The following is a 22,531-nucleotide window of genomic DNA, read 5'->3' on the forward strand; positions in this document are numbered from 1 at the left end:
CAGACACCCGTTTATTTCGACATGCCAACATCGGTGACTGTCAATAGAAAGGGAGAAAAGTCTGTGTTGGTGAAATCAACGGGCAACGAGAAGAGCCGCGTCACTGTCATGTTGACATGTCTCGCTGGTGGCAGCAAACTCCCCCCGTATGTCATTCTTAAGCGTAAGACTGTGCCAAAGGACCCAATGCCAGCTGGCATTATTGTGCGCGCCCAGGAGAAGGGCTGGATGGAGTCGGGGCTTGTAGTGGACTGGCTAAAGGTTGTGTGGGGCGCACGCTACGGGGGACTGAGGAAGAGGAGGAACATGCTCGTTCTGGATGCGTTCCGCGGACATCTGACTGAGCCCGTGAAAAGTCAGGTGCGAGCAATGAACGGGGATCTTGTGATCATACCAGGGGGAATGACAAGCCAGCTACAGGTGTTGGACGTAGTTGTGAACAAGCCTTTCAAGGATAACCTGCGAAAAAAATACACAGAGTGGCTCCTGTCTGGCAACCACGCACTCACACCGACCGGGAAAATACAGAAGCCGTCAGTCCGTCTACTGTGTGAATGGATCCTGCATGCATGGGATGCTATTCCCTCACAGAGCATCATCGATGGCTTTAAAAAATGTTGCATCTCAAATGCATTGGACGGCAGCGAGGACGACGTGCTTTGGGAGGAGCCGGTGGAAGCGGAGCAGCTGGGGAGCGATGACAGCGAGAGCGAACACAGCGGGGCAGAGGACGTGTGTGAGGGATAGAGAGACATCGGAGGAGAAGTTTGGCGAATTTTTGTTAAGTTTAGTTAAATGTGTGGCCTGTATTTTCTCTGTTATTTAAAAATGTTGCTTTATTATTGCTTGATATTAATTTTGAATCATACTGTACATAGTTTGCCTTTGTGTTTAATTCACTGTGTTTTTAATATTGTTATTTTAAAATAAAATGAAGTTCTTTGTTCGGCAAATCTAGTCTGCAAATCTGTTTTTCTAAATGTTTGTGTTGAAAAACGGGGGGTCGTCTTATAATCAGGGTCGTCTTATATTCGGACCAATACGGTAATAGAGGGTCTGGGTGAATAGTTAAGTAGCTGAATTAGGTGTTCGTCATAAGGCATTTACCAATTCTATTCTTCCAGAATCAATTGGTTTACAGGCCTATCATTATTTCTATAGGAAAAGACTGTGCTCAAAACCGACCTGGAGTCGAGGTTCACATGTTCACATCATTTGAAATGACCATTGAAGAGCAGAACATCGTACAGATTGTGCCTTTCAAACATGGGGACATACATATGAACACATCTTGGAATGATACCTGTGTGTCATTAGCAGGATGCACGCCCGTGTGTTGCAACCATCTACATACCAGAGACGTATGATCCCCACCACAGCCCCCGTGAGCTGACGCTAGCTGGATCTGTCATGCCCAAAGCCCCAATAATGAAATACATACATTTACATTTTAGTCATTTAGCAGACGCTCTTATCCAGAGCGACTTAGTGAGTGCATACATTTTTCATACTGGCCCCCCTTGGGAATCGAACCCACAACCCTGGCGTTGCATGCGCATACAGTGCCTTCAGAAAGTATTGATACCCCTTGACATATTCCACATTTTGTTGTTACAACCTGAATTCAAAATGGATGAAATATAATTTTTTTCTCACCTGTGTACACACAATACCCCATAATGACAAAGTGAAAACATGTTTTTAGAATTCTTTTCACATTTATTGAAAATGAAATACAGAAATATCTAATTTACATAAGTATTCACACCCCTGAGTCAGTACTTTGTAGAATCACCTTTGGCAGCGATTACAGCTGTGAGTCTTTCTGGATAAGTCGCTAAGAGCTTTGCACACCTGGATTGTACAATATTTGCCAATTTGTTCTTTTAAAAAATCCTCCAAGCTCTGTCAAGTTGATTGTTGATCATTGCTAGACAACCATTTTCAAGTCTTGCCATAGATTTTCAAGCCGATTTAAGTCAAAATTGTAACTAGTGAATTTCAAGCACAGGAACATTCAATATCGTTTTGGTAGATTTGGCCTTGTGTTTTAGGTTATTGTCCTGCTGAAAGGTGAATTTCTCTCCGTGTCTGTTCGAAAGCAGACTGAACCAGGTTCTCCTCTAGGATTTTGCCTGTGCTTACAGTTGAAGTCGGAAGTTTACATACACCTTAGCCAAATACATTTAAACTCAGTTTTTCACAATTCCTGACATTTAATCCTAGTAAATATTCAGTTTTAGGTCAGTTAGGATCACCACTTTATTTTAAGAATGTGAAATGTCAGAATAATAGTCGAGAGAATGATTTATTTCAGCTTTTATTCATCACATTCCCAGTGGGTCAGAAGTTTACATACACTCAATTAGTATTTGGTAGATTTGCCTTTAAATTGTTTAACTTGGGTCAAACGTTTTGGGTAGCCTTCCACAAGCTTCCCACAATAAGTTGGGTGAATTTTGGCCCATTCCTCCGCACACGCTTTTTCAGTTCTTCCCACAAATTTTCTATAGGATTGAGGTCAGGGCTTTGTGATGGCCACTCCAATACCTTGACTTTGTTGTCCTTAAGCCATTTTTCCACAAGTTTGGAAGTATGCTTGGGGTCATTGTCCATTTGGAAGACTCATTTGCGACCAAGCTTTAACTTCCTGACTGATGTCTTGAGATGTTGCTTCAATATATCCACATAATTTTCCTTCCTCATGATGCCATCTATTTTGTGAAGTACACCAGTCCCTCCTGCAGCAAAGCACCCCCACAGCATGATGCTGCCACCTGGTTGGGATGGTGTTCTTCGGCTTGCAAGCCACCCCTTTTTCCTCCAAACATAACAATGGTTATTATGGCCAACCAGTTCTATTTTTGTTTCATCAGACCAGAGGACATTTCTCCAAAAAGTACGATCTTTGTCCCCATGTGCAGTTGCAAACCGTAGTCTGTCTTTTTTATGGTGGTTTTGGAGCATTGGCTTCTTCCTTGCTGTCGAAATAGGACTTGTTTTACTGTCTATAGATACTTTTGTACCTGTTTCCTCCAGCATCTTCACAAGGTACTTTGCTGTTGTTCTGGGATTGATTTGCACTTTTCGCACCAAAGTATGTTCATCTCTAGGAGACCGAAAGCGTCTCCTTCCTGAGCGGTATGACGGCTGCGTGGTCCCATGGTGTTTATACTTGCGTACTATTGTTTGTACAGATGAACGTGGTACCTTCAGGCGTTTGGAAATTGCTCCCAAGGATGAACCAGACTTGTGGAGATCTACAATTCTTTTCTGAGATCTTGGCTGATTTCTTTTGATTTTCCCATGATGTCAAGCAAAGAGGCACTGAGTTTGAAGGTAGGCCTTGGGATACATCCACAGGTACACCTCCAATTGACTCAAATGATGTCAATTAGCCTATCAGAAGCTTCTAAAGCCATGGAATCTATAAATGAATTTATAGATTCATTTATAAATTCAGTTATCCATGTATAATATATTTTCAGTACTTCAAGTTCAGTTCGTATTATCATCCACATACAGTTGAAGTCGGAAGTTTACATACACTTAGGTTGGAGTCATTAAAACTTGTTTTTCAACCACTCCACAAATTTCTTGTTAACAAACTATAGTTTTGGCAAGTCGGTTAGGACATCTACTTTGTGCATGACACAAGTAATCTTTCCAGCAATTGTTTACAGACAGATTATTTCACTTATCTGTATCATGCTTCACAATTCCAGTGGGTCAGAAGTTTACATACACTAAGTTGACTGTGCCTTTAAACAGCTTGGAAAATTCCAGAAAATGATGTCATGGCTTTAGAAGCTTCTGATAGGCTAATTGACATCATTTGAGTCAATTGGAGGTGTACCTGTGGATGTATCCCAAGGCCTACCTTCAAACTCAGTGCCTCTTTGCTTGACATCATGGGAAAATCAAAAGAAATCAGCCAATATTTGTAGACCTCCACAAGTCTGGTTCATCCTTGGGAGCAATTTCCAAACACCTGAAGGTACCACGTTCATCTGTACAAACAATAGTATGCAAGTATAAACACCATGGGACCATGCAGCCGTCATACCGCTCAGGAAGGAGACGCTTTCTGTCTCCTAGAGGTGAACGTACTTTTGTGCGAAAAGTGCAAAACAATCCCAGAACAACAGCAAAGGACCTTGTGAAGATGCTGGAGGAAACGGGTACAAAAGTATCTATATCGACAGTAAAACTAGTCTTATATTGACATAACCTCAAAGGCCACTCAGCAAGGAAGAAGCCACTGCTCCAAAACCACCATAAAAAAGCCAGACTACGGTTTGCAACTGCACATGGGGACAAAGATCGTACTTTTTGGAGAAATGTCCTCTGGTCTGATGAAACAGAAATAGAACTGTTTGGCCATAATGACCATTGTTATGTTTGGAGGAAAAAGGGGTGGCTTGCAAGCCGAAGAACACCATCCCAACCGTGAAGCATGTGGGTGGCAGCTTCATGCTGTGGGGGTGCTTTGCTGCAGGAGGGAATAGTGCACTTCACAAAACAGATGGCATCATGAGGATGGAAAATTATGTGGATATATTGAAGAAAATCTCAAGACATCAGTCAGGAAGTTAAAGCTTGGTCGCAAATGGGTCTTCCAAATGGACAATGACCCCAAGCATACTTCCAAAGTTGTGGCAAAATGGCTTAAGGACAACAATATCAAGGTATTGGAGTGGCCATCACAAAGTCCCGACCTCAATCCTATAGAATATTTGTGGGCAGAACTGAAAAAGCGTGTGCGAGCAAGGAGGCCTACAAACCTCAGTTACACCAGCTTTGTCAGGAGGAATGGGCCAAAATTCACCCAACTTATTGTGGGAAGCTTGTGGAAGGCTACCTGAAACATTTGACCCAAGTTAAACAATTTAAAGGCAATGCTACCAAATACTAATTGAGTGTATGTAAACTTCTGACTCACTGGGAATGTGATGAAAGAAAAAAAAAGCTGAAATAAATCATTCTCTCTACTATTATTCAGAAAGTTCACATTTTTTAAATAAAGTGGTGATCCTAACTGACCTAAGACAGGGCATTTTTACTAGGATTAAATGTCAGGAATTGTGAAAAACTGAGTTTAAATGTATTTGGCTAAGGTGTATGTAAACTTCCGACTTCAACTGTAGTTTCTGAAATTCATGGATTTAAATTTTATTACATCAATAAATTAGATACATTCGTTTACATCTTGTTAGGTCCCCCTGGGAAATGAGCTGCAAAACTCAAAGATAGATAGATTAAAGGAAGGAAAATATAGATTTAAAATGAAAATGTTTCACATTCCATGACTACATGCTTGTGATACTCGAATGCAGGAGCTACTCTATAGAGATACATCTACCCTAGCTACTGTATGGCTATGTGAGGACTGGTGTCCAGCCAAGCAGTAATCCACCTGATTCAGAGGTCAAGACAAACACAAAGAACTAATAATTAATGTTCATTTTAGGCTACAAGCTGTATTGAGCCTCGCACAAAACTGCATCAATGTTAATTCTTATGCCCTAACGCCAATGGGAGGAATGAATGTTGGAACTATTTGAGGAAATCAGGTCTGTTTTTACAACTGCACTGCTTTTTGTAATCAAAATGTCCCACTTAGAGACTTTAGTTTTTGAGTCAGACTCAAGTTATTCCTGATGGAAAACTTTAACGTTTGAGGTACAGTATATTTATTCCTCACAATATCCATTTCACAAATACACATTGGCAGTTTACATGGCATGTCAAACTGAATTGCACCAGGTAATGTGAAAGAAGTAGGATTTCTGTTTCTCTAAGGGCTTTACAGTGGGTAAGAATCTAACCTCTCTCTCTGATTCCTTTATTCCAGGAAAGTGTATCCAGCTACGGTAGAACTGTTAGGAGTGCTCTTCAACATGAATACAGGTATGTGATCGGCCTTTTTAAACACTACGCAACACACACACACACGCACACACTAGGATGTTGAACTCAAGGGATTGCGCTATGGCTGATCTGAATCATTTTGACGATCCATATCCATGTTTTTTTTACATTTGCCAGCTGTTGAATACTGCTTGCTGCCGGAGTTGCTTAGCTATGCAAACTGTACATTAATTCATCGTTTTTTTATTTCAACAACCTCTCATTTGATTTGAATATTCAGATTGAAGCAAGTTCGCAACAGGACCTATCTTGTTTCAGAAAAGAACAAATGATCTGTTTGAAGACTTTTAGAGCCGTTAGAGGATCGAGTTTTGAATGAAGGATGTGCGATTCCATTCTTGATGAATTAAGCATTATAGAGCAAGGGTAGCCAACCTTCCTCCTGGAGAGCTACCCTTCTGCAGGGTTTCGCTCCAACCCTGCTCTAACACACCCAACACTACCAATCAGATGCTCACAGGACCTTGAGTTGCTGAATCAGTTGTGTTACAACAGGGTTGGAGAAACCCCCCCCCCAATAGCTCTCCAGGAGGAGGGATGGCCACCCCTGCTCTATAATGTAGAAGCATAGAGGCATTACACATATTGCATTGCATTATGGTCTAGTTATACACCCACGTAATTCCTCTCATTCATAAATCGGCCTCCAAAGCTCCGTCTTAAACTTGGCCCGCATCCCAAAGTGTATAGAGTATTTCACTACAGTAGCTATGATGACAAATCATTCACTTAGTGTTATTACACTCCTACGCCCTCTGTTACTCTGCCAATGAAAGTCTTGATTTGTTCCTGCTATGGTAATCGTTTACAGCACGATACCGATCGATGTGCCAATAGCCTCCGCACAATCTAGAACGTTCTTATCAAGTCCACCAGGAACATGCTCTCATCAAGTGTCCACGACATTGCAAAGAGAGTTTTGCTCCAGCTTTGGTAATTGTTTACATCACGAGAGTTAATCAGGCACAGAATTAAATAAGACCCTTGTATTGAGATGGCAATAGCCTCCGCACAATCTACGATGGTCTTATCAAGTTCCCGTAACATAAAAAATGAAGCAAACCAGGGCTGCGTTTAGCAGACCGCAACGTTGTGGAACGTTCAGATATAAATATATTATGTAGGACATGCGTGACTCTGACAGGTCTGTTCATGATATTTCTATATGCAACATTCCACAATGTTTACCTACTGAACGTTGTTGTGGGGAAATGTTTTTGATTCCCTTACCTTCGTAACGGCAGGGTGTGCTGAAACGTTTTGCATGCAGAGTGATTCTGTGCCCGCTCGGAGAAATAAACAGTGTTTCATTACTCCCACGTCGATGACCAAGCAAGCATGAATGTTAATCTGCCTTGAGGTCACAGTTCATATGAAGTAGGAAGGGGGACTTTTAATTGCTGTGTGTTTACTGCTTGCCAGAATCAACCAGAATGTAAACAAACACAAAATCGGTTAAGATAGATTTTGTTGTTGATTGTTATAGAATCTGGTTTATAGTTTTAGTTATATTCTGTATTGACAACATACTGTAAGAGAGTAGACACACAAACAGATAGACAAACAAAACGTGTGTCAGTTTTAAAGGTGGAGTCAGCGATATGACATCACAGTGGGCAACTTCCTGCTGACAGACAAACAACAACATAATTAAAACATGAGTTTGTTAGCACTAAGTTGCCCCATATTGCTGAGTCCACATTACTGTGTAACTATAGGATACTAGGATGTTTGTCAGTACAGTTGACTCCCTCCATCCATCTTGATATGAGCTGTCATCCTCCTCCCGTCCCCATTGCTTATGAGAATGGAGCCGTTGAAATGCATGTGCTTTGCCTTCTCTTTCCTGGGGGCTTTGGCGTGTGTGTGTGTGTGTGTACGTGTGTGTGTGTGTGTACGTGCACGTGTGTGTGCTGCTTCTGCTGCCGTGGCTGCTGGCTGTGCTTTCCCAGATAGCGGAGGACGCGCTCGCAAAAGCGCTGCCTTGCTACTCACCCTGTCCCCCATGAAGCGGGTCCAGAGCGTCCCGAATCTGGCTACAGGTACTAGCACACACACACACCTAACACCTAATACACACCACTAACACAAACACACTTATATCACACACTAACAAAAAACCAACCCTTATGCCTAACACACATACACAGGCCTGTACAGACGATCATTGAGTCACACTGATGTTGAAGGGGGTAAGTGAAGGCCATGCTAACAGTCAGTCAGTGCAACTTTTGACTATATGCAAATAAGACATCATTGAGTAAATGACTTTAACAGTTGTTAATTTTGTTAAGAAACCATACCATTCTATTGAATAGATTCCTTGGTGGGGTTTCATGTTCTGTCAAGACATAAAATGTTGTTCAAATGTTGTCTTTTCTTCCACCTCAGCCCTGACATCATTCACTTCCTGTTGCTTTCATTCATCTGACTTCCTGCGACAACCCTCGTTTGTCATCCTCCGGGACCGGCGTCCTCCTCGCTATCTGTCACTCCGTTTCCTCTCCTTTTTCCTCTGCTATCACTTTCTTTTCCTCCCCCTTCGTTCTCTTTTCATTCCTCTGAGAAACTAGATGGTTCATGTCAGTATCTCAGAGCTTTTGCTGTGATTGGGTAAGACGGGGCTCTGTTCGAGTCAAGAGGGAATTCCCAGCATGATTTGCAGCGGATGTGTGCGCTGTACACGGTTGGGCGTGACTGCTAAAAATTGTCCTGTGGTGGCTAGAAACCATGGCAACCCTGACTCATTCTTACCATTTCGGCTCTGAGCTTGGGTCTAGTGAGAAACAGTCAGGGATGTTGACGTTGTGTGTTTGTCTTTTGATTTAGAGAGTAGCATCAAAGTTGGCCTCACTGATACAGGGTCAGATATTAGGCCATCCACTATGACTAAAGTCAGGATTGAGAGGTAGGATAATCTGATCCTAAATCTGTGCTAAAGGACAACTACCTTCTATCGCAACATCTACCAAAACACTCATCCAGGGTCAGATGTTATGCCATCCCCATTGACTAAAGTCAGGATTGAGAGGTACGATAATCTGATCCTAGATCTGTGGTTAAGCACAACTTCTACATCAAACACAAATATTGCTTGTGAGGGTATTGTACAGTCTAAAGCAGGGTTCCCCAACTGGTGGCCCGCAGGCCAAATCTGGCCCGCCAGCAATATTATTTGCCGCCCCCCAAATTAATTATGAATATTGATGCAAAAACTCCTAAATGCAATGTCCCAAGAACGAAGTTACTCTACCTAAATAATGCAAAAGTTACATTTTAACTTCATGCATGAGGAGAGAGAATGCAGGAGACAGTCAACTAATAAAGCAGGCAGCGGACCATTTTGTGGTGCTGAAACGTAAAGCTGCAACCGCAGCGCAATCAATAGGAGGTGAACAGCGCCTGGTGCTGAAAATATAGCTAACTTGTTATGCAAGTGTTGCACAGCAACAGGTGGAGAAAAACTACACCAGTCAAGTAATTCATTTCAACAATAAGCTTCATTTTAAAAAGTTAACTAGCTAAGGAAGGCTATGAGGTTTAACATAATAATCTTAATCTTAATCTTTCACAATAAAAAATATATGGCCTAAAATAAGTGATATTTTTTATTAGGCCTACTTACAATTGCAACTGGACAAAAATGTAGCATCCTACATAAAACAATAATTTAAAGTAAAAAAGGCGACATCTCTGTCAATGTCTGTATCAGGATATCCTGCTCCTGTAACGACAGAACACACAGAAAATACTGTCAGCTTGAAACATAAATATCCCTGGATAAGCACTCATAATAATGTTAGTATTTACTAAATACAGTCATATAGGCCACTAAGTTACTTACTCAATGTGAAAAGTTGCAATTCCCTTTGGACACGATCTTGTGGATGTCGGGTGAGATGGATGTGATTTTGATGCACAGGCAGTTCTTGATTGACTTATGTGAAAGCCGGTTCCTGTCATTAGTCTATATTGTGTTCATAGAGGAAAATGAGGACTCGTAGGTGTAAGTCGATCCAAACATTGTTTGCACATAAAATGCTAGTTTCTTTATTGTGCTGTATTCCTCTGAGCATGCCACCCAAAACACACACAAGGACTCGGCATCCCTGATTTGGCTCGACGTCTGGAATTCAATCAGCTCAGTTTGAATTGCAGCCTCATCCAGCAAGGGTATCGTTTTCTTAGCAAGGGAGGATAATTCTCCGCCTGGGCGGACTGTGAGAGGATCACTACAAACGCAATGATTTCCTTGGGCATGCTGTAGTCTTCAAATCTGGTGGAGAAGTTGTCCCTCTGCTGCTTGTTGTCCCATCACCTCTGTGACAATGCTGCGGCCTGGTCCCTCTGCCTGTCCTTTCTTCAGTGTGCTGAAGTTCAGTAGCCTTCCAGATGACAAGTCCAAATCGAACAACTCAAGCTTCCTAGTAAAGGCCTCAAGTTGTTCCACCATGTCCACGACTGTTTTCCCTCTTCCTTGTAACTGCAGATTTAACCCGTTTAAGTGACAGAACGTCAGCCAAAAAAGCAGTGTGTGTAACTTGCAGTTAACGCTTCAATGTTTCTGCATCGGGCCTCTGTCTGGGGCCACTTTGAAAGTTCCATGCTTAGATTCATAATGACGTCTGAGATTGAATTCTTTGCAAACAGCAACATTTTCATTGCAAATAAGGAACACTGGCTTGGCTTTGGGAAAAGATGGTAAGATGAACGCATGTCTCTCTGTACGTTCTTCCATGAAACTTTGATTTTCATTACCACCTTTCTTTTGATACTTTTTGAGAGCGACATTTTCTCTTGCTATCAAGCTAATTGTTCTGAACGAATGTTGACGTTAAAAAAAGTAGTGTAGCCTACAGTAGGCTATGTATACCTGTTTTCCCCCACCAATCAACACACAGAGAAATAGAAAACAATTACAATTGAATAGAGACATGGTGATTTTAGGAGCGTAATCAGATCAAAATGATTATGTTATTGTCTCTGGATTTATAATGTACTAATCAGATGTGTTAAAAATGTTGTTCAATTTGTAGTGTAGGTCAATTAATTGTGCTAATATTATATGCTAATGATGTTCTGACCTGCTGAACCTAGTTCACGAACCCTGGTCTAAAGGGTGTGGTGCACTAGCATTAAAGTTGGCCTTAATCACTGATACAGGATCAGATATTATGCCATCCCCTATGACTAAAGCCAGGATTGAGAGATACAGTAATCTGATCCTAAATCTGTGGTTAACATTTTACATTTTAGTCATTTAGCAGACGCTCTTATCCAGAGCGACTTACAGTTAGAGAGTGCATACATTTTTCATACTGGCCCCCCGTGGGAAACGAACCCACAACCCTGGCGTTGCAAGCGCCATGCTCTACCAACTGAGCTACATGGGGCCCAGCACAACTTCTACCTCAAATCTGCTGTATAGAACAAGTTGACAGATTCAAGTGCGGTCTGCCTCAGGCTGTTCATTTTAGGAACCCAGCTAGTGCTTAATGGGGGGGTGAAACCACATGACAGGACAATTTAGCGTTTTAATTTCCCCGCCGTCAAAAGTAATAGACCACTCCCCCCTGTTGGTCATGGGTAAAGCAGTGAAACAACTCCCCGAAACAAAAATATAAGGCAGCGACGGCTTCGCACACAGCGGCATCAGCTATTAACGACATATCCTGTCAACGCCGAATATCTCCGGTTACCCAGAATTCCCTGGGTGATGGCGGGCAGCGGGCGAGTGCTATTAAGCCGTGCCAGGGATATAAAAACATACTCCGCGCCTCATGAAATGTCCAACGCTCGTTCCGGCTACACACACACACACACACACACACACACACATACACACACTTCAATTCCCCAACCCCGACTGTCTCATCCCCCTTTTAATGTATTTACGATATCAGTTTAAGAAGTAGGAGAGAGCTAACTTAGCCAAGCCTCCATAGTTTCTATTTCCTTTTTTTTATGACTTTGTTTTGGCTTCTCTGTCATCAATTCCCACTGCTGCACACTCCAAAGCCAGCTATAGTCAAACCTATTGGGTTTGAAATAGATGCATTCCACATAGTTAGGCTGATGTACTGCATGTATGTGTTCAGTAGACTCCCCCAACAACAAACCTCTAATCTAATATAGTAGCGTTTCCTAAACCTTTCATTGGGTACCCCCAGTTCCACTTATTTGATCTATTCCAGTGCCACACCTGATTCAGCTGGTGTGGTAATTAGTGTAGTCAGCTTTGCTAGAAGACAAAAACATATCATATACCATCATATGTCAGTACGCAGCTTGGCTATATCTATATAGTCAATATTGTGTTCTTTGATAAAAGAAATTTAGCGACTGCAATGATTTATTTGGGTAGCTATACATTTTTATATCAGTTATCCCGTGTTACGTTGTTTTGAGCCCCATTGCGTGTCTCTAGCTGGTTAGCTGCAGTATGGCCTCATACCTCTAATACTAGGTTTATAATCTCTATTCTATTTGACACTGATCCCCTTGAGTGACAATAGAGTTAATATCAGTTGGGATATGTGGACGGTAACACAGGGTCATGTTCAAAACGTTTTGCAATGGAAAGACAAGCATTTCTTATTGGACAAGTTCAGGTGGTATCTCCCCGTTTCACTCTGATTTGTTACGTTTGGTGCTGAATGAACATGACCCTGGTTTCCATCTCTCTTGTGTGCCCTGTGTCATAATGTCCTGGCTTTGTGTCTCGGCTCTATTGGCTTTTGTAAGGGCTGCGTTCAGAAGGGCACAACGTTGCGGAACGTTCAGATGAGAATAGATTGTGTAGAACAGACATGCCTCTGACAGCCCTCCATATTAACTGTATCCCTTCTATGTATTTCTGAATTGTCCCTTTTTCCTTCCCTAAATGTTTCTCTCCCCCTCTTTCAGCAGTCTGTCTCATTAATTTCAGAACATATCCAAGCCCCTGGATATGTATTCGGGCTACTGAAACCACCATTCAAATGTCTCTTCTGCTGCATATTGATGATGATCCTGCATCTAGATATGCATACCAAAAGTCACATGTTAATGTGCGTTTCTTTTCTCCTCACAGGGAGTGAGTCTCACTCGTCAGATTCAGGTAACTACAGTTCAATGTCTTATCTTGATACAATGCGCACATCCAATTTATCTTGGACTATAAGCTGTGAAAAGGAATACATCATGTGTTGGCATCAAGGGGTCTAGTTGTTATGTAAGGCCTGTCGCCTATAATTGTGTTATGAGATGTGTGACTGTGACCTGTAATTGTGTGTGTGGCCCTGTGTGTGTTCCAGATGCTTGGAGGTCGTGCAGCACCGATGGCCTAAGGAACGGCGACGACATCAGTTCCTCCCTGGCCGCCAAGGGCTTCCGCAGCGTCAGGCCCAACCTGCAAGACAAGAAGTCCCCCACACAGGTGAATATACACACACACACACACACACACACACACACACACACACACTGTGCATTGTTGAATTCCTATACAGCATTTTAATGTGTTTAATCAGTTTAACCAGAGTATTCACACCACACTGATTGAGTTCAGTTGCAAAGCTATCATTGTTGAATCCGTAGTATTAAAGCAGTGTGAATCGTTCTTGATCAGGAAGTTTATAATGTGAATAAATCCTACATTCCTTCAGCACCAGTGCCTCCAGAGAATTTCCCCTGTCAAGTTTTTCTGTTGATTCAAGTTGATATGTTTATGTTGTTTTCCAGCAGCTATCAAGAGCCTAATGAAAGATTCCTTTCCTCCCCCAGAGCCGTGCGTGTGTGTGCAGTGTATGTGTGTGCGGTGTTTATGCGTCATTTTGGGACAATAAACGCAGCAAGGAAGCAGTCCGCGCCACACATCTCTTCAATCTTCTAAAATGATCTTTATTTGATTCCAGGCCACATTTTTATGACGTTGGGTTTTAAAGTGGAAAATAAATCACACCACAACCTCATAAAATGTTTACAACGTAGAGAAACCCCCCCAATATATATTCCGGTCAAGGGTGTATTGTTCTTGTATTATACTTTGGACTGGATTTAGTCTGTCTCATATCATGATTACTGATTTAATGTATTTATTTATATCTTTCCATTGATTAACAATGTTGTTTGTTGCTATTTTCATTCTCTGATTCTAATTGGCTGCCCAGGCTGTCAATCAGGTCCCCCTCCCGCCCCCTAGGAGAGAGAGCTACCCCTTCCCCGCCACTGGTGCTATCCCCCCCTCCTACAGCTCCCTCCTAGCCGAGACCCTTGGACCCGGGATGCTAGCCCTCTCCAACGAGAAGGCCGTCCTCAAAGAGTCTTACACAGTCAAGAGCACATCTTCTTACTCCCACTACCAGAGTACTACCAACACTTCTGCACCCCAATCTGAACCAGAACCCAACCCCCAGCCCCCACAAACAAACCCTCAGTCCCCCCTCGCCATCCCCAATGACACCAGCAACGTCAAAGCCTCCACTGCTACTCCCTCCACCACCACCCAGCTTCAGGCTGCAGAGCGCAAAGTGTCCTCCCTCAGACTAACCCCCGTCACCATCCCTGATCCTCCCTCCCACCAACCCGTCCCCCAGCCTGAGACTCTCACCACCTCCCCTCCTCCCCCAAACCTTCCCCCCCGTAGAGACTCCTCCATCGGCCCCCAAAGCCAGCACACAGCCTCCCTCTCCGTCCAGATGGCCCCGCGGAGCCCCAAACCACCGGGGTCCAAGACCCCTACCCTGGAGAACAAGGCCCCAGCCCCAGCTTCTGTCCCTGGGGAGGGCAGGAAGGTGAAGGCCTCCCCTCCAGTTCCACCTCGACCGGCCGCAGCGAATGTGGTGGTACTATAACTGAGTTCCAGTTTCCTAATCAACCTCTGTCAGTTCTTCTTCAACAGCACCACTGTGGTTGGTCAGGCACAACCAACCAACCAGACTAACTGGGATTGTGTGCGTGTGTTTGTGCGTTTGTCAGAGGGATGGCCAGATTTAGAAGCACAGTGTGTTTTGTTCAGTGTCCAACATCTTCAAACACCGTGATTGCACTAATCCAATCTCTTACCCCACAGTGAAGGTAACACCAGTCTGCACACTATAATGCAGTGTGACAAAACACCACATAATTTCTTGTCTCACACCGTTTCACTTCCTGTCCTGTTTGGACCACCCAACCATGCACAGCCGCATCAGTTTAAATTCTCTCCCCCTCCCTTTCTTCCTCCTCTATAACCCCCTTCCATCCTACCAGGGCTCGCCTCCTCACCCCTGCTCCCCCGACCACAGCACCCGGCGCTCCCCTTACAACCGCCACAGCGCCGACTCACTGGACTACCTGGTTGGCCTCAAAGCCCTGTCGCCCACCCCGTACGCCCCGTCCCCATACGCCACCTTGGAGCGTGGCGGGGGGGACCGAATGTATAAAATTGGCGTAGTCGGCGGGGTCAGCATTAGCATGGTTAGTGCTGGTGGAAGTATCGGTGGTATGGGGGGCATGTCACCCTCGCTCTCCCCAGTGACAGTGTCAGCGCTCAGCCAATACTCGTCCTCCACTGCGGGCCTCCTGGAAGAGCTCCAGATCTGCAGCCTGGACTCCCCCGGCGGGTCTCCCACACCCTCGCCCACCCTCAGCCACATGTCGACCTCCGCGTCCACCACGGACACCGACGAGGCGCCGCCGCTAACCTCCACCACCGCTGCTGCCACTAACGTAACTATCCCCCCCCCCCCCCACAACGTCGCTAACTACTGGCTACACCAAGGAAGCTTGAGTCCCCCCAACCCCCAAAACTCTTACCACACCCAAACAATACAGTGTTCACAAGCTCCTCCAACTAATCCACTCACCCGTCTTGAGTGAAGCGCTCTTGTATGCCCTACCCCCCGTGTCCCACTGTCATAACATCTCCCTTCGCACTCTTCTGATTATTTAGTCTAACAACGTCTTTATGCACCATGATCCCACCTTCGTAACGTGTCTTTTGTGTGTTTCTCACATACCAAAATGTGAGGATTTGTCCAACTGTCATTAACTCTTAGGTACAACAACTTCTTTCCTATGTCTGTTCAATAGTTTATTTCATTGTGGGAGTTTTGATTGAAAGACCCACAATGTGACAATGATGTGACACTGTCTTTTACGTGTGCACTGTGTCATTTCTAACCAATAATGAAATCCCTGATTGAAATAAGTCCATGTTGTTTGCTGACTTCCAACTACTCAACAGGTGTCTTCCTTTTAACTAACCTGTTATGTTTTCTCTGATGCAGCACAATTTTCCAATACAGTCTGTTGCACTCCTCTCATAACAATCAGATTGACCTAGATCACTTTGGTCCTTACTATCTACTCGTAAAGCCATTTTAGTCTTACTGGTAACCTATTCTTATAACAGAGATAAATTCTTAGTACAGAGTCTTTGATTGTTAACCAACTGATAACATTATGTGGGTGTCTGTCCCATCAGTTTTGACCACTATAAACGTTGTTTCTTGCAAATGGAGTGCACTGTTTTACCCTCTGGTTCTGATGTCTCCCCCCCCTCTCTCTTTCTCTCTCCTTCTCTTTTCTCCCTCTTTTTCTCTCCCTCTTCATCTCTCCCTCTTCTTCTCTCCCTCTACTCCCCTCGCTCTCTCTTTCTCTCGCTCTGTCTCCTCCAGGGCCAAGCTATTCAAGTGGCCATGAATGGAGGTGCGCCCCACCCCCAGAGGCCCTCCTCACCCCCGGCCTACCCCCCTCTCCCCGCCTCGTTCAGCCCAGGGGTGGTTCACATGCAGAGTCGGAGCGCAGGTGAGAGCAGAGATCCCGACCGTGTCAGCCTGGGCTGATTTTTGAATTTTTGTTGACTTGTGTAAGCAGGCAGTTGCCCTGCTGTGAATCACAATGGCATATTAATGAGTCTACGTTTAACAAAATAATGTGCACAGAATAAGGCTTGACCATTTTTGTCCCGAGTCAACCACTACATAACCAAGCACTCTAACGCTAAGAGCGATCCTGAACCACAATGTACGCCTCCACACAAAGTAAGCCAATTGATTACCGGTATTCAGGTTTCTATGAATACGTGTCATCACACCACTGTGGTGATTTACTTCAACCCATACTTTCCCTTTGTTCTGATGTTGATCCCCTCAGTATTACTACCGCCCAGAGATAATGGCTCTTTAATGCACTTCTCTAGTTAGTTGATGTAATGGGACTATTTGCACCATTTGAGGTTTGCAGGATATGATGTATTTACAACCATTAGAGGCAGACGGGACCTAATCGATAGGGGAACGCAATGGAAAATGAATTGCTGACAAAGTGGACCTGGCAGTGGGAATATGCTTAGTGGCGCATAACTCGCATCAGTGTTGCACAGCCCTACATTTACTTTGATGAACTGTATATACTGTATACACACTGAGTGTACAAAACATTAGGAACACCTGCTCTTTCCATGACAGAGACTAACCAGGTGACAGCTATGATCCCTTATTGATGTCACTTGTTAAATTCACTTCAATCAGTGTAGCTGATGGGGAGGAGACGGGTTAAAGAAGGATTTCTAAGCCTGGAGACTATTGAGACATGGATTGTGTATGTGTGCAATTCAGAGGGTGAATGGGCAAGACAAAAGATGTATATGCCTTTAAACGGGGTATGGTAGTAGGTGCCAGGCATACCGGTCTGATTGTGTCAAGAACTGCAACGCTGCTGGGTTTTTCACGCTCAACAGTTTCCCGTGTGTATCAAGAATGGTCCACCACCCAAAGGACATCCAGCCAACTTGACACAACTGTGGGAAGCATTGGAGTCAGCATAGGCCAGCATCCTTGTGGAACATTTTTGACACATTGTAGAGTCCATGCCTCGACAAATTGAGGCTGTTCTGAGGTCACAACAGGGTGCAGGTCAATATTAGGAAGGTGTTCCTAATGTTTTGTACACTCAGTGTATATCTCTAATAAACTGCTTCCCTACTACTGTGAAGTGCTTGGCCAACCGACATTGTGGATAAGAGTGTGTGTGCGTGTGTGTGTGCGCGTGTGCGTGTGTGTGTGTATGAGATAGAGAATGTGATATGGAGAGACTGTGTACCTTTGTGTGTTTTCTGGGCCAGCCCATCCAAATCACTCACATCAGTTTACTGTCTTAACTTCCTTCTCTTCCTTCCTCCTTCCCTCTATTCATCCCTTTTCCCCCTCTCTCCTCCTCCACACACTACACACACACACACACACACTACACACACACCATACAGAAGGTTCAGAGTCGGTGACGCGTGAGTCGGTGACGTCGGGCCACACCAGCGTGAGCAGCACGGTGCCCATCGCCCGCTTTTCAGAGGAGGAGAAGCGGGTGTCTGTCATCAAGGCGCCCCACTACGAGGGCATCGGCCCCGTGGATGACACGGGCATCCCTATCGCCATTCGCACGGTGAGGAGAGGACACGCATGCATGTACACGCAGTCAGACACGCGACAAGACAAGTGAAAAAACTCTTTGGACACGTACTTTAAGAACACATTTTAAGAAGGCTTAAAAGTTCTGTTTCATTTTAAGTGGGATGAATTTGGCTACAGAACAGTAAGCCTATATTTCCCACATGGCACTCTATTCCCTTTATAGTGCACTACATTTGACCAGAGCCCTATGTAGCCTGGCCAAAAGTAGTGCACTATATAGGAATAGGGTGCCATTTGCGATGCACCCAATGTGTGTTGTGGAGTTTCATGACTACATTGTGTTTTCTTTGGAAATGTGGAGTACCTCTGGCCCTGACTAGCCTTGTCTGCTGTCTGATATGTGAGCAGGGCCCAGTGGAGGAATGCTTTTGAGATGTCAGCAGCTTTAGACCCCTTATTCAGAGCCCTTTCTCTCGCTCTCTCTCTCTCTCTCTCTCTCTCTCTCTCTCCTCTCTCTCTCTCTCTCTCTCTCTCTCTCTCTCTCTCTCTCTCTCTCTCTCTCTCCTCTCTCTCTCTCTCTCTCTCTCTCTCTCTCTCTCTCTGTCTCTCTGTCTCTCTGTCTCTCTGTCTCTCTGTCTCTCTCGCCTCTCTCTCTCTCTCTCTCTCTCGTCTCTCTGTCTCTCTCTCTGTCTCTCTCTCTGTCTCTGTCTCTCTCTCTCTCTCTCTCTCGCTCTCTCTCTCTCTCTCGCTCTCTCTCTCTCTCTCTCTCTCTCTCTGTCTCTCTCTCTCTCTCTCTCTCTCTCTGTCTCTCTCTCTCTCTCTCTCTCTGTCTCTCTGTCTCTCTGTCTCTCTCTCTCTCTCTCTCTCTCTCTCTCTCTCTCTCTCTCTCTCTCTCTCTCTCTGTCTCTCTGTCTCTCTCTCTGTCTCTCTCTCTGTCTCTGTCTCTCTCTCTCTCTCTCTCGCTCTCTCTCTCTCTCTCGCTCTCTCTCTCTCTGTCTCTCTGTCTCTCTCTCTCTCTCTCTCTCTCTCTCTCTTCTCTCTGTCTCTCTCTCTGTCTCTCTCTCTGTCTCTGTCTCTCTCTCTCTCTCTCTCTCGCTCTCTCTCTCTCTCTCTCGCTCTCTCTCTCTCTCTCTCTCTCTCTCTCTCTCTCTCTCTCTCTCTCTCTCTCTCTCTCTCTCTCTCTCTCTCTGTCTCTCTCTCTCTCTCTCTCTCTGTCTCTCTGTCTCTCTGTCTCTCTCTCTCTCTCTCTCTCTCTCTCTCTCTCTCTCTCTCTCTCTCTCTCTCTCTCTCTCTCTCTCTCTCTCTCTCTCTCTCTCTCTCTCTCTCTGTCTCTCTGTCTCTCTGTCTCTCTGTCTCTCTCTCTCTCGCTCTCTCTCTCTCTCTCTGTCTCTCTGTCTCTCTCTCTCTCTCTCTCTCTGTCTCTCTCTCTGTCTCTCTCTCTGTCTCTGTCTCTCTGTCTCTCTCTCTCTCTCTGTCTCTGTCTCTGTCTCTCTCTCTGTCCGCCAGCTGTAATTAGGGACTTAGTCAAAGTCCTCGTTATTGTACTACAGGGCCATGAGCAGCCTTTCTCTCTCTCTCTGTGTATGTGTACCCCCATCCGAGTGTGTCTGTGTATGTATCTCAGCCGTGTATAAGAGTACTTCAGACACTCGTCCTCGCTCTGTTGAGAGGCTGAGAGAGCATGGATACTGGGGGAGTAGGAGAGAGACAGAGAGAGAGAGAGAGAGAGATATATATATATATATATATATATATATATATATATATATATATATATATATATATATATATATATATATATAGAAAAGCGCGAGATAGTTGCGCTGTGCTGTGTGCACTCACTGAGAATTTTTCTGGCTCCTCACGCTGGTAGCCATGGTATTAGCGGGGGTGATTGGCATTGTGGTGGCCAGGCTCGGGCCATCTGGGTACGTCTGGTCAAGCACACACACACTCTGGACTGAAAACGGACACTTTTCTGCCTAGTCAGGTCACCGTGGGGGTCAGTGTTATCGACTGGCCAAGAGATGAACTTCCCCTGTCAGCCGATGACACGACTGAGTGTGTGTGTGGGAGTATGTGTGTGTGTGACAAACAAAAACACGTGGCTATGGACACAGACTTTTCTTTGCACATGTCCTGTCCATCTATTAGTCTATCGATCCGTCTGTCCGCCTCTCTGTCCACCCATCTGTCTGTCTATGTGTCCGTCTGTCCGTAGCCTACATTGATTTATGATTGTTTTCTCTCCCCACACAGACGGTGGATAGGCCGAAGGACTGGTACAAGACCATGTTCAAGCAGATCCACATGGTTCACAAAGCAGGTGGGGAGATCTACAGTAGACTGGAGACAGTACAGCGTGTCATTGGACGAGACGGGTGTTATTGCAGTGTGTACGATCAAATCACATTTTATTTGTCCCATGTGCCGAATACAACAGGTGTAGACTATACCGTGAAATGCTTACTTACGGTCTGTCATTCCTTGCTGTTCACCAAGATGGGTCACACTCCTGGGCTGTGTGTGTGTGTGTGTGTGTGTGCGTGCATTATGTATGTACACTATATATACAAAAGTATGTGGAAACCCTTCAAATTAGTGGATTTGGCTATTTCAGCCACACCCGTTGCTAACAGGTGTATAAAATCGAGCACACAGCCATGCAATCTCCATAGACAAACATTGGCAGTAGAATGGCCTTACTGAAGAGCTCAGTGACATTCAACGTGGCACCATAATAGGATGCCACCTTTCCAACAAGTCAGTTCGTCAAATTTCTGCCCTGCTAGAGCTGCGCTGGTCAACTGTAAGTGGTGTTATTGTGAAGTGGAAACGTCTAGGAGCAACAACGGCTTAGCCGCGAAGTGGTAGGCCACACAAGCTCACAGAACGGGACCGTATATTGCTGTAGCTTGTAAAAATAGTCTGTCCTCGATTGAAACACTTTCTACCGAGTTCCAAACTACCTCTGGAAGCAACGTCAGCACATTAACTATTCATCAGGACCTTCATGAAATGGATTTCCATGTCCGAGCAACCGCAAACAAGCCTAAGATCACCATGAGCAATGCCAAGCTTCGGCTGGAGTGGTGTAAAGCTCACCGCCATTGGACTCTGAAGCAGTGGAAATGCGTTCTCTGGAGTGATGAATCATGCTTCACCATCTGGCAGTCCGACGGACGACTCTGGGTTTGGCGGGTGCCAGGAGAACGCTACCTGCCCCAATGCATAGTGCCAACTGTACAGTTTGGTGGAGGAGGAATAATGGGAGGGAGCTGTTTTTCATGGTTCGGGCAAGGCCCCTTAGTTCCAGTGAAGGGAAATCTTAGCGCTGCAGCATTCAATTACATTCTAGACGATCCTGTGCTTCCAACTTTGTGGCAACAGTTTGGGGAAGGCCCTTTCCTGTTTCAGCATGACAATGCCCCCTGACCTCAACCCCATCCAACACCTTTGGGATGAATTGGAACGCCCACTGCAAGCCAGGCCTAATAGCCCAACATCAGTGCCCGACCTCACTAATGCTCTTGTGCTGAATGGAAGCAATTCCCCGCAGCAATGTTCCAACATCTAGTGGAAAGCCTTCCCAGAAGAGTGGACCAAGTCCATATTAATGGCCATGATTTTGGAATGAGGCATCTACATACTTTTGGTCATGTAGTGTATGGATGGACATGCATGTGTTGTGTGTGGGTTTCTCTGTGCCAGCCGTGTGTGTGTGTGTGTGTGTGTGTGTGTGTGTGTGTGTGTGTGTGAGAGAGAGAGAGATCGATCAAACCTACAGATGCACTGCAGCGATCTCTGCGCCGCTTCACATAGTCAATACAAGGCATATTTATTCTTAACAACGCACACACACAGCTTACTGTACTTCTCAAAGGATAACATCAATAGTCAGCCCTTCGTTCTCCTGGGTCCTTATTCGTTGATCTTCAGTATTCACCCTGCTGATAAACTACCTACAGAGCCTTTGTTTGCCCACTGAGGTTTTCCCTGAGACAGGCAGAATATTTCTGCAGTGATGGCGGTAGGGAATCTGTATGTGTGTGCACAAATGGATGCAGGGAAAAGGGTGCTGTCAGCAGGGTGGGTGTGTTCTGCTCACGTTCTTCCATGTTTCTACAGATGACGACTACGCCGACACGTACAACGCCACATACACTGTCGACGGTAACCACGGTAAGAGTCTCGAAGATCTCTTCTTGAAGATTCAAATGTATGCT

General features: G+C 44.8%; 1 protein-coding gene across 1 annotated transcript in view; it reads left to right on the forward strand.

The window, feature by feature from the left end:
• Window positions 1-22,531, forward strand: part of sorbs2a (sorbin and SH3 domain containing 2a) — a 75,403-nt gene that overhangs the window by 24,019 nt on the left and 28,853 nt on the right. Inside the window, exons 2-10 of the mRNA XM_084155109.1 lie at window positions 5,855-5,910; window positions 7,884-7,973; window positions 13,004-13,030; window positions 13,227-13,348; window positions 15,163-15,621; window positions 16,572-16,701; window positions 18,161-18,336; window positions 20,565-20,631; window positions 22,434-22,487. Of these exons, the coding sequence (XP_084011235.1) occupies window positions 5,901-5,910; window positions 7,884-7,973; window positions 13,004-13,030; window positions 13,227-13,348; window positions 15,163-15,621; window positions 16,572-16,701; window positions 18,161-18,336; window positions 20,565-20,631; window positions 22,434-22,487 (1,135 nt within the window). The 5' untranslated portion in view covers window positions 5,855-5,900. The remainder of the gene's footprint in view (window positions 1-5,854; window positions 5,911-7,883; window positions 7,974-13,003; window positions 13,031-13,226; window positions 13,349-15,162; window positions 15,622-16,571; window positions 16,702-18,160; window positions 18,337-20,564; window positions 20,632-22,433; window positions 22,488-22,531) is intronic.

This window comes from Coregonus lavaretus (assembly GCF_964263955.1).
Source record: "Coregonus lavaretus genome assembly, chromosome: 38".
Taxonomy (NCBI): Eukaryota; Metazoa; Chordata; class Actinopteri; order Salmoniformes; family Salmonidae; genus Coregonus; species Coregonus lavaretus.